General features: G+C 42.7%; 1 protein-coding gene across 1 annotated transcript in view; it reads right to left on the bottom strand.

Annotated features, from left to right (window-relative positions):
• Nucleotides 1-5,863: 5,863 nt before the first annotated feature.
• The window catches only part of MFSD4A (major facilitator superfamily domain containing 4A), a 339,210-nt gene continuing 331,643 nt past the window's right edge, over nucleotides 5,864-13,430 (bottom strand). Inside the window, exon 10 of the mRNA XM_069633153.1 lies at nucleotides 5,864-8,491. Coding sequence (XP_069489254.1) covers nucleotides 8,436-8,491 — 56 coding nt within the window. The 3' untranslated portion in view covers nucleotides 5,864-8,435. The remainder of the gene's footprint in view (nucleotides 8,492-13,430) is intronic.

The raw sequence follows: 13,430 nt of genomic DNA, 5'->3' as shown, positions 1-13,430 counted from the left end.
GTGAATCAACACTTCCCTTAGACAGTAGAATACCCCCACTTAGTGAATCAACACTTCCCTTAGACAGGAGAATACCCCCACTTAGTGAATCAACACTTCCCTTAGACAGGAGAATACCCCCCACTTAGTGAATCAACACTTCCCTTAGACAGTAGAATACCCCCACTTAGTGAATCAACACGTCCCTTAGACAGTAGAATACCCCCACTTAGTGAATCACCAGTTCCCTTAGACAGGAGAATACCCCCACTTAGTGAATCAACACTTCCCTTAGACAGTAGAATACCCCCACTTAGTGAATCACCACTTCCCTTAGACAGGAGAATACCCCCACTTAGTGAATCAACACTTCCCTTAGACAGTAGAATACCCCCACTTAGTGAATCAACACTTCCCTTAGACAGGAGAATACCCCCACTTAGTGAATCAACACTTCCCTTAGACAGGAGAATACCCCCCACTTAGTGAATCAACACTTCCCTTAGACAGTAGAATACCCCCACTTAGTGAATCAACACTTCCCTTAGACAGGAGAATACCCCCCACTTAGTGAATCACCACTTCCCTTAGACAGGAGAATACCCCCACTTAGTGAATCAACACTTCCCTTAGACAGTAGAATACCCCCACTTAGTGAATCAACACTTCCCTTAGACAGGAGAATACCCCCACTTAGTGAATCAACACTTCCCTTAGACAGGAGAATACCCCCCACTTAGTGAATCAACACTTCCCTTAGACAGTAGAATACCCCCACTTAGTGAATCAACACTTCCCTTAGACAGTAGAATACCCCCACGTAATGAATCAAAACTTCCCTTAGACAGTAGAATACCCCCACTTAGTGAATCAACACTTCCCTTAGATAGTAGAATACCCTCCACTTAGTGAATCAACACTTCCCTTAGACAGTAGAATACCCTCCACTTAGTGAATCAACACTTCCCTTAGACAGTGGAATACCCCCACTTAGTGAATCAACACTTCCCTTAGACAGGAGAATACCCCCCACTTAGTGAATCAACACTTCCACAGTAGAATACCCTCCACTTAGTGAATCAACACGTCCCTTAGACAGTAGAGTACCCCCACGTAATGAATCAACACATCCCTTAGACAGTAGAATACCCCCACTTAGTGAATCAACACTTCCCTTAGACAGTAGAATACCCCCCACTTAGTGAATCAACACGTCCCTTAGACACTAGAATACCCCATTTAATAAATCAACACTTCCCTTACACAGTAGAATACCCCCCACTTAGTGAATCAACACGTCCCTTAGACAGTAGAATACCCTCCACTTAGTGAATCAACACTTCCCTTAGACAGTAGAATACTCCCACTTGGTGAATCAACACTTCCCTTAGACAGTAGAATACCCCATTTAATGAATCAACACTTCCCTTACACGGTAGAATACCCCCACTTAGTGAATCAACACGTCCCTCAGACACTAGAATACCGCCACTTAGTGAATCAACACTTCCCTTAGACAGTAGAATACCCTCCACTTAGTGAATCAACACGTCCCTTAGACACTAGAATACCCCCACTTAGTGAATCAACACTTCCCTTAGACAGTAGAATACCCCCCACTTAGTGAATCGACACATCCCTTAGACAGTAGAATACTCCCACTTGGTGAATCAACACTTCCCTTAGACAGTAGAATACCCCCCACTTAGTGAATCAACACGTCCCTTAGACAGTAGAATACCCCCACTTAGTGAATCACCACTTCCCTTAGACAGGAGAATACCCCCACTTAGTGAATCAACACTTCCCTTAGACAGTAGAATACCCCCACTTAGTGAATCAACACTTCCCTTAGACAGGAGAATACCCCCACTTAGTGAATCAACACTTCCCTTAGACAGGAGAATACCCCCCACTTAGTGAATCAACACTTCCCTTAGACAGTAGAATACCCCCACTTAGTGAATCAACACGTCCCTTAGACAGTAGAATACCCCCACTTAGTGAATCACCACTTCCCTTAGACAGGAGAATACCCCCACTTAGTGAATCAACACTTCCCTTAGACAGTAGAATACCCCCACTTAGTGAATCACCACTTCCCTTAGACAGGAGAATACCCCCACTTAGTGAATCAACACTTCCCTTAGACAGTAGAATACCCCCACTTAGTGAATCAACACTTCCCTTAGACAGGAGAATACCCCCACTTAGTGAATCAACACTTCCCTTAGACAGGAGAATACCCCCCACTTAGTGAATCAACACTTCCCTTAGACAGTAGAATACCCCCACTTAGTGAATCAACACTTCCCTTAGACAGGAGAATACCCCCCACTTAGTGAATCACCACTTCCCTTAGACAGGAGAATACCCCCACTTAGTGAATCAACACTTCCCTTAGACAGTAGAATACCCCCACTTAGTGAATCAACACTTCCCTTAGACAGGAGAATACCCCCACTTAGTGAATCAACACTTCCCTTAGACAGGAGAATACCCCCCACTTAGTGAATCAACACTTCCCTTAGACAGTAGAATACCCCCACTTAGTGAATCAACACTTCCCTTAGACAGTAGAATACCCCCACGTAATGAATCAAAACTTCCCTTAGACAGTAGAATACCCCCACTTAGTGAATCAACACTTCCCTTAGATAGTAGAATACCCTCCACTTAGTGAATCAACACTTCCCTTAGACAGTAGAATACCCTCCACTTAGTGAATCAACACTTCCCTTAGACAGTGGAATACCCCCACTTAGTGAATCAACACTTCCCTTAGACAGGAGAATACCCCCCACTTAGTGAATCAACACTTCCACAGTAGAATACCCTCCACTTAGTGAATCAACACGTCCCTTAGACAGTAGAGTACCCCCACGTAATGAATCAACACATCCCTTAGACAGTAGAATACCCCCACTTAGTGAATCAACACTTCCCTTAGACAGTAGAATACCCCCCACTTAGTGAATCAACACGTCCCTTAGACACTAGAATACCCCATTTAATAAATCAACACTTCCCTTACACAGTAGAATACCCCCCACTTAGTGAATCAACACGTCCCTTAGACAGTAGAATACCCTCCACTTAGTGAATCAACACTTCCCTTAGACAGTAGAATACTCCCACTTGGTGAATCAACACTTCCCTTAGACAGTAGAATACCCCATTTAATGAATCAACACTTCCCTTACACGGTAGAATACCCCCACTTAGTGAATCAACACGTCCCTCAGACACTAGAATACCGCCACTTAGTGAATCAACACTTCCCTTAGACAGTAGAATACCCTCCACTTAGTGAATCAACACGTCCCTTAGACACTAGAATACCCCCACTTAGTGAATCAACACTTCCCTTAGACAGTAGAATACCCCCCACTTAGTGAATCGACACATCCCTTAGACAGTAGAATACTCCCACTTGGTGAATCAACACTTCCCTTAGACAGTAGAATACCCTCCACTTAGTGAATCAACACTTCCCTTAGACAGTAGAATACCCCCCACTTAGTGAATCAACACGTCCCTCAGACACTAGAATACCGCCACTTAGTGAATCAACACTTCCCTTAGACAGTAGAATACCCTCCACTTAGTGAATCAACACGTCCCTTAGACACTAGAATACCCCCACTTAGTGAATCAACACTTCCCTTAGACAGTAGAATACCCCCCACTTAGTGAATCGACACATCCCTTAGACAGTAGAATACTCCCACTTGGTGAATAAACACGTCCCTTAGACAGTAGAATACCCTCCACTTAGTGAATCAACACTTCCCTTAGACAGTAGAATACCCCCCACTTAGTGAACCAACACTTCCCTTAGACAGAAGAATACCCTCCACTTAGTGAATCAACACGTCCCTTAGACAGTAGAGTACTCCCACTTGGTGAATCAACACTTCCCTTAGACAGTAGAATACCCTCCACTTAGTGAATCAACACTTCCCTTAGACAGTAGAATACCCTCCACTTAGTGAATCAACACGTCCCTTAGACAGTAGAATACTCCCACTTGGTGAATCAACACTTCCCTTAGACAGTAGAATACCCTCCACTTAGTGAATCAACACGTCCCTTAGACAGTAGAATACTCCCACTTGGTGAATCAACACTTCCCTTAGACAGTAGAATACCCTCCACTTAGTGAATCAACACGTCCCTTAGACACTAGAATACCCCCACTTAGTGAATCAACACTTCCCTTAGACAGTAGAATACCCCCCACTTAGTGAATCGACACATCCCTTAGACAGTAGAATACTCCCACTTGGTGAATAAACACGTCCCTTAGACAGTAGAATACCCTCCACTTAGTGAATCAACACTTCCCTTAGACAGTAGAATACCCCCCACTTAGTGAACCAACACTTCCCTTAGACAGAAGAATACCCTCCACTTAGTGAATCAACACGTCCCTTAGACAGTAGAGTACTCCCACTTGGTGAATCAACACTTCCCTTAGACAGTAGAATACCCTCCACTTAGTGAATCAACACTTCCCTTAGACAGTAGAATACCCTCCACTTAGTGAATCAACACGTCCCTTAGACAGTAGAATACTCCCACTTGGTGAATCAACACTTCCCTTAGACAGTAGAATACCCTCCACTTAGTGAATCAACACGTCCCTTAGACAGTAGAATACTCCCACTTGGTGAATCAACACTTCCCTTAGACAGTAGAATACTCCCACTTGGTGAATCAACACGTCCCTTAGACACTAGAATACCCCCACTTAGTGGATCAACACTTCCCTTACACAGTAGAATACCCTTCACTTAGTGAATCAACACGTCCCTTAGACACTAGAATACCCCCACTTAGTGAATCAACACTTCCCTTAGACAATGGAATTCCCCCCACTTAGTGAATCAACACGTCCCTTAGACAGTAGAATACCCCCACTTAGTGAATCAACACGTCCCTTAGACAGTAGAATACTCCCACTTGGTGAATCAACACTTCCCTTAGACAGTAGAATACCCTCCACTTAGTGAATCAACACGTCCCTTAGACAGTAGAATACTCCCACTTGGTGAATCAACACTTCCCTTAGACAGTAGAATACTCCCACTTGGTGAATCAACACGTCCCTTAGACACTAGAATACCCCCACTTAGTGGATCAACACTTCCCTTACACAGTAGAATACCCTTCACTTAGTGAATCAACACGTCCCTTAGACACTAGAATACCCCCACTTAGTGAATCAACACTTCCCTTAGACAATGGAATTCCCCCCACTTAGTGAATCAACACGTCCCTTAGACAGTAGAATACCCCCACTTAGTGAATCAACACGTCCCTTAGACAGTAGAATACTCCCACTTGGTGAATCAACACTTCCCTTAGACAGTAGAATACCCCCACTTAGTGAATCAACACGTCCCTTAGACAGTAGAATACTCCCACTTAGTGAATCAACACTTCCCTTAGACAGTAGAATACTCCCACTTAGTGAATCAACACTTCCCTTAGACAGTAGAATACTCCCACTTAGTGAATCAACACTTCCCTTAGACAGTTGGCTGAGAGATTATTGTTTCCTTGACCAATTCTTTCATCCAGCAATATAGTGGTTAAATATTTTGACTGGATCTTGGAAGGCCAAGTCTTACACGGGTTATTAATAATGTGAACAACAGGTGCACCCATCTTTCAATGGTTGTAGAGTTCCAGCCTTGGCACTGAAGGGAACTCTTTTGTATTGGATGGGAAATTGAAGGTGATTCTTGGACTGGATGAAGACTTGAAACTCAAAAGCAGCAGTGTCCAAACAATTGAATATGCTTTTTGAACTGGATATGTAATTGAACACTGTGTTTGCAGGGAGGTAGAATTGAAGATCATGTGTGCAATGCACATAGAGTTGAAAATGGTCTTCTCGTTTATTAAGACTTAAGTCATTTGTTAGAGCTGATGGGTATTCAATGGTGATCCTCACACTAGATGAAGAAATGAGGGTCAATTGTTGTGATGGACAGAGAATTGAAAGCACTTCTTGCAGTGGACAGACGTTTAATGGAGATCCACACATTGGAGGAAGAATTGAAGATCAGTCTTTGCACTGGACGGAGAGTAGATGGCACTGCTTACAGTGGACAGATGTTTGAAGGAGATCCACAAACTGGATGAAGAACTGAAGGTCAGTCTTTACACCGGACGGAGAATTGAGGGCATTGCTTGCACTGGTTGGACATTCACAGCTGATCCTCACACTGGATGAAGAACTGCACTGGACAGACACTTTAAGGCACTGCTTGCAACGGTTGGACATTTAATGGTGATCCACACACTGGATAAATAATTGAAGGTCAATTGTTACAATGGACAGAGATTTAAAGGCACTGCTTGCAGTGGACAGTGTTTAAAGGAGATCCACACATTGGATGAAGAATTGAAGGTCAATTGTTGCAATGGATTGAGACTGGATTGGGACTTGAGGGCACTGCTTGCAGTGGACAGACATTTAAAGGAGATCCATACTCTGGATGAAGAATTGAAGGTCAGTCTTTGCACTGACAGAGAAGAGATGGTAGTGCTACCACTGGACAGACATTTAAGGAGACCCACACTGGATGAAGAATTGAAGGTCAATTGTTGCAATGGATTCAGACTGGATTGAGATTTGAGGGCACTGCTTGCAGTGGACAGACATTTAAAGGAGATCCACACACTGGATTAAATGTCAGTCTTTACACTGGATGGAGAATGCATGGCAGTGCTTACAGTGAACGGATGTTTAAAGGAGATCTACACACTGAATGACGAAATGAAGGTCAGTCTTTACAATGGAGAGAGAATAGATGGCAGTGCCTGCAATGGATGTACATTCACAGTTGAACCTCACATTGGATGAAGAATTGCACTGGACAGAGACTTAAAGGCACTGCTTGCAACTGGTGGACATTTAAAGGAAATGCACACACTGGTTGATGAATTGAAGGCCAATCTTTGCACTGGATGGAGAATAGAAGGCAGTGCCTGCACTGGATGGCAGGACTTAACAATGCAATAGGAGGATACTCAAAGAGGACTCTTGGACTGGATGAAGAGCCAAACATAGTAATTCATAGAGAATCAAAGGTGACAGCTGCACTTAGCTGACCGATAAGTCAAGGTTGATCCTTTCACATAATGGCGGATCAAAGGGGTTCCACAAAGATCATGGAGAAATCAGGGTGATCCTTGGATGCAAACCTGAAAAAAAACTGTTGCTTTTAATGGAGAATTAAAGTCCTTGCATTGGATGAAGAGTCTGTTAAAGACTTCGAATTATATCACTGGCTGTAGAATCTAAGATTCCCTTAGTAAATGATGGCAGTTCGATTGAATTTTGATCCAGCTAGAGAAGGGATCTTTGCCTGATGAAGAAACATACATCATTCCGTGCATCGTACAGAGAATATGGGGTGTTCATTTTCACAAGATGGAGAATTGAATGCTAGTGCAACCATGGATCAACATAAACCCTTTCCTTGGATGGAAAGTTGAAGAACAGTTCATGGACTCGTAAAGAGAATTTAAAGGTCAACCCTTGGAGTGAATGGAGAAGTGAAAATGAACACTTGATTTAATGTGTAGGCGGATGAGTGACTCGCATGCAAGGGGAATAGCAGTGGTCCTTGTGGTCAATGAGGAGTCAAAGTTTAGTGTTTGCAATGTATGGAGTAAAGGCTTCCTCTTGACATATTAAGAAAAACAGCAGCAAACATCAATGTTTATAACTGATGTAAAACCAAAGGTCAAAACTAGCCCTCGATGGCAAAAGTGATGATCGATTAATGCCCTCAATGGTGGATCAGGGTCGGACTGGCCTATAGGGCAATAGGCCCACAGCCGAACCAAAAACGCTAAATGCTGGTGTGGGCCACTTTTTTGGGTCAATGTGGGCCAGTTTGATGAGTTGCTTAACTGGTGGTTTTGACCAGTGATGCTGAATAAATATTCTTGAAAATGAACAATTTGCATCACATTTTATCAAGAAACTCCTGCTTGGGATCTATTCCAACAGCATCACCGAGGAAATGAATTGCCATTTGCAACTGTGGGCCACTTTTTTGCCGGAGTCAGTGTTATGGCTCAGTCCGACCCTGGGATGGGTCTATTTATGGGGGAGCGGGAGTAGAGGTCAATACATTGCTCTGGATCTGGGAAGTTAACATTGCCATAAAAAAGCGCAGCGGTTTGAGCCTCCCACCACTGTCTTGCCTTCATTCTTAACAGCGATAGGTTGGATCCAAGCCCCATGTTCTGAAGGTTGATATTAAACTGCTCAATTGAACGTGAGGGCTATGGGGGCTTTCGGCGTCATTATGTGTTTTACTGCCGGGGGGAATGGCAGAAAGATGCCCCCCTCGATGGAGTCACGCCGATTTCCTTTACAAGAGAGGAAGGAGCGTCTTTCCTCATTGACCAATGGGAGCAAAGGGCCTTCTCTACCTTTGGTAAGAGCATTCGCCGTCTTCTGAGTCTTCTCCTTTGAAAGGCGGGTCTGTGAAGAGAGACAGTCAGAGTTCATTACAGTTGTCCAAGCTTAACATTGCAAGTTAACCTCTGTGGATGATTAACATGAAAGGCGCATCACTTTTGCCTTCATTCTGTGTAATTCACATGAATTTGTCATTTTGGTTAAGCAGTTTAAGTTACTACTTTCTATTTATGTGGTATGGATACGCAGAAATCAGAAATGAGTTGACTGCTCTAATAGTTTTAACCACAAGATGGCAGAAATGCCCCCGCACATGATAGAAAATGCCAAATATTAAAAACCCCTTTAAGAAATGTGAACAGAATTGTGGTTTTATTGACCATGTGGAAGGCAATCTCCCAAACCCAAACTTCATGCAACTGGATTCAGTAGAAACCGTTTGATAATAGACGAACTGGAATTCACAATCGACTGCAAGCAGCTGTCATCTCATATATAGTTCAAGATTATCGCGTGGTTTATATTGCTCAAGTTCATTCGAAAAAAAAAAACATGACTATTCACTTATTTTTCTTCAACCACAAATAGGTAATAACAAATACTTTTTTTGAATGCAAAAATATATTTTAACTACATGTAGCTGACATAGGGACGCCATTTCACCAAAATGCCAGTGGTAGCGGAAATGACTTCACACAACCCTTGACCTCTGATGACATCATAGGAAGTAATGCCATTTGACCCAACCCCGAAATGACCTAACAGGAAGCGATGGAACACGACCTTTTACCCCATGACAAAACAGGAAGGGCCATCACATAGCATTGTTCCTAAGTACACTACGAAAAATATGGTTACGGTATCACTGTAATGTGATATACATTTCATATATCAATGGATCACCATATGTATCGTTAATTTCACTGTGTATAGGCCCATATTACCAAATTACTGTGAATGCAAGCAGACGCCCAAGGCCAAATGATAATGATGTGTTATTATAAAGCACTTGTGCTTAAGCGCTTTATATAGAACAAATATACATACAATATCACCCAACCTGTGTTGGTACTCATTTACCAACCCCAGAAGGATGAAAGACTGAGTTGAGGTGTTTAAGAACAGACTAAATCAGGGACCCACCCCCTGAAGTGTGCCTGAAATAAACCTTTAACGAGTCTAGCAATTATTGTATAGAATTCCAGAAAGACACAGTATTTGTTATTCCTATTCTTTCTTATTTAGGGTCACTGCTCAAAGTGTTACACTAGTGCAACCCCTTGTTTTTTTTTATGAGGCCTGAACAAGAAAGCGAGCCACTCTAGAAGCAAATAGCCACATGGAGCTGGCCACATCCCAGGAGTTTACATTTTAAAAAGAAAAGAAAACAAAAACAAACCTTTTTTTTAATGGGTAGCAAGGGAGATCTCAGGTGTCGCAGATGCGACCCCTGACAACCCCCAAATGTCGTCCATGAGCTATTTCTAACACACTCTGTGTCTTTAGCTTCTCTTTCTCTCCCTCTCTCTTTCTCCCTTAATGTCTCTCTCCCTCTTTCTCGCTCTCTCTCACTCTCTTGCTCCCTTAATGTCTTTCTCTTTCTCTCTCTCTCTCACTCTATTTCTTCCTTAATGTGTGCCTCTCTCTCTCTCTCTCTCTCTCTCTCTCACTCTTTCTTCCTCAATATGTCTCTCTCTCTCTCTCTCTGTCTCTCTCTCTGTCTCTCTCTCCTCTCTCTCTCCATCTCCCTCCCTCCGTTCCTCTCCCTCTCCCTCTGTGGTCAGGAGTTGTGTTATCGGGTGCCTTTTTGTTAGTGGCACCGTAGCCTGTGCTGACAGCAGCTCGAACAGTGAAAAAGCACAGTTATCTTGACTGAAGATGGCTGCGATGTCTCTTGATGGTTCACAGTAGAATGAGAGCAGCAGCGACAGCAGCATCTCTGGAGCCTGACACTTAGAGACATAATCTTGGTGGAATTTCTGGGGGGAATACCGCCGAACTTGACTACTGGTGCTGAGTGGAATGAACATGTGGTAAGTAGAAGGGCCTCAAGATTCAGAGTCAGGTGGACCCTCATTTATTCCCCTTGTTAAGGTCCCAGAAGACTCCCAGGGGAAATGCCATATGACGCCATGCAAGCTTGCGGCATGCAGTAATATCACATGCAGTTCCACTGTGTGGTAAAAGTGGTTGTGTACGAATTGTTCGTTTTACAATTGTTCGAATTACAATTGACCCCCACCAATGCAAAACCCCCCAAAACCCCTTATATATATATATAACAGACTAATTATATATATTATATATATATTACCAAACCTATATATAATGCCTTGAATAAAACTGGATATGGCATAAGAACCTTTGGCGAATGGTGAATTGATTTATTTCTTGGAGATCCATATTGGCGTCCTAACCGCGAAGAGTGCTGTCCTTATGTGGAGAAGTGCAATTACTTTTCCCCTTGTTTTACAATATATATATATATATATATATATATATATATATATATATATATGTAAAAACAAAGTAGCCAAATTTAGTGCACTGCCTAACTCGTAGCTGGTGCTAGGAAAAGAAGCTTTGACTGAGCTCCTTAATGTATAAAAAAAACACATATAAATGGAGGGTTGTAACACTGCAAAAAACCCCACAAAATATGTCAGAAGTATTCCCAGCACTCAAGACCAAACCATCTTCTTACAAAAATACTTCGTTTTTATTCATTATAAAAACAAGCAACCAACTGTGCAAAATATGCAATGAAGGGTAGGTATACATCAAAACCTTCCCATGGCATACAGGTTTAAACAACACTCACCCCCCAGGGTGGAAAATCGCCACGCGTTCCGCCTGGATGTACCAGGCTTCCTCAGGCTGATCAAACTCCACATCCGTGTAAACACAACCCATTTAAAACTTAAGGAAAGCAACTCGAGCGAGCAGCTCCTCCCCCTTCTCTCATTGTCTCTGATCACGTGATCGCTAAATACCGCATTGAAACTTACATCAAGCGGGCCACCATAATGAAATGACTAAGTAGTCATTGTGTTCACTATGAACACAATACAATGGCCATAAAATATGTGCCATCTTAGTATGCGAGTAAAGGGACAGAAAACTCCTCGCTCCACGTTGCATTTCCCTAATTAAAATTATGAATTTCTTTAAACATTTACTTGTGTTTGATTGCGCTAGTGCACCTTTCTATACCATGGGTAAACTTTATCAACCTTGACAAGAGTTTAACCCATTACGTCCCTGGGTGTGTGTTGCTCTAAAAATTCATTTAATATTTCATCTGGCCATGGTGTAGCCCCCTGTTTTTCTTGAATGAAATTCCAGATTTATGGAGAGGAAACATAGGGTTTGGAGACATTTAATCTGGAACTGGGGAGACCGACTGAGCGCACCTCAGCCGCGTGGAGTGGAGTGAGAGTGTATGGAGAGGAGAGTGATTTTTTTCAGCTCCCACTTGCTCAGTTTTCTGCTTTTTTAATAGCACCTTTCTTGCAAACCAACCAAGATGGCAGATCAGGTTGAAGCAAAAAGACGAGCCGCTGCACAAATTCTTTTTAAACATGACAAAGCAGCCACAGCAGACGTGGCGGAAGGGAGCTTACCAGCAAGCCTAACTATACAGCAGAAACTAGACAAATTGGAAAAAATAAAGAAAAAGGAAATTTCAAAATGGTGGGAAGCGATGACGCTACAAACGTATTTGGAAGTCCGACGCATCCCAAGGGGTTTAAGAATTTTAACTATCCCCACGTTCGAGGACATTGATCCCAAACTAATAGAGGAATGGACAGAACACACCAATGAATGTTCATTTAAAATGATTGAGAGCCTTATCAAATATGCTAAAACTGACAGAGTCAAGCTGATAAAGGACATTGAGGAAATGGAAGAACAACTGTTTGCCTCTGAAGATGGGGACGAATGCAAGAAACGTATGCCAAGAGTGGATGAAAACCTTGAAAGATACGAAGGTGAAATAAGAATTAGAAAACAACAGAAATTCAAAAGAGATCGTTTGGATTATGAACATGGCAGAATATACACATTCGCTAAACGTTTCGATGCCCCGATTAGACAAAGACTTGAACAAATAGCAACTAATGTTCAACCGTCGGCTGTAATGTCAGTAGAACCTAGTAGTTCAGAAGTAGAGTCCTCGGATACAGATGGAGCCACCTCAAAAAGGTTAAATTTTTTAGAGGAATTCAAATTACTGCATCTGGACAGCAGGACAGACAAGAGGGGAAAGGGCCAATACTCCGGACAAGGAAGAGGTGCAGCCGGAAGAATAGGAAAAAGAGGACGAGGCGAGGATGCCAGCATAAGCAATGCACCAAACATGACTACACGATCTGGCAACAATCCGAGGGGGAGACCGAGAGGCAGGAAAACCTACAATTAAAGATTTTCAACATATCCTCTAGAAGACTTACACAAGATGAGAACTCGGTATTATCCCTAGGCCTATCCTTCAGCCCTACACACCCCTATGACTATACATCTACGAGGGTGGATCTCTTCAAATTCCTGAGAAAATTAAAACTTACTAAGTTCTATGCAACAAAGGTCAGCGAAGGAACAAAAAATAGAGACACAATCAGTAGAGAAATATCTCCCCTCACGGACAAAGATATGACAAGCCTAGTATGTCTTGCGAAAATGGGATCACAATCTGAGTCAGAATGGGAGTTGGCGTCAACATTGGATGATATAACATTGGAAAGAGAATTTGGTATACCCACAGATATCACTTGCCCTAGCAAGTTCAAACCTAAATCTATCTTTTGCCCCAACATCATCTGTGGCCCGATTGACACTTTTGAAAGTTTGGTCATGAAAGATTTCAAGCAACTGCCGATGAAGATATCCCCATCATCTAGAAATCTCAACTACCGGCAATACAAGGCATTAGAGAACTTAAGAGACGATCACACCATAGTAATACGTCCCTCGGATAAAGGGGGTAGTATAGTGATTTTGG

The sequence above is a fragment of the Ambystoma mexicanum genome, chromosome 13, assembly GCF_040938575.1.
Source record: "Ambystoma mexicanum isolate Mex_15411 chromosome 13, UKY_AmexF1_1, whole genome shotgun sequence".
Taxonomy (NCBI): domain Eukaryota; kingdom Metazoa; phylum Chordata; class Amphibia; order Caudata; family Ambystomatidae; genus Ambystoma; species Ambystoma mexicanum.
This window is presented reverse-complemented; position numbering and strand designations above follow the sequence as displayed.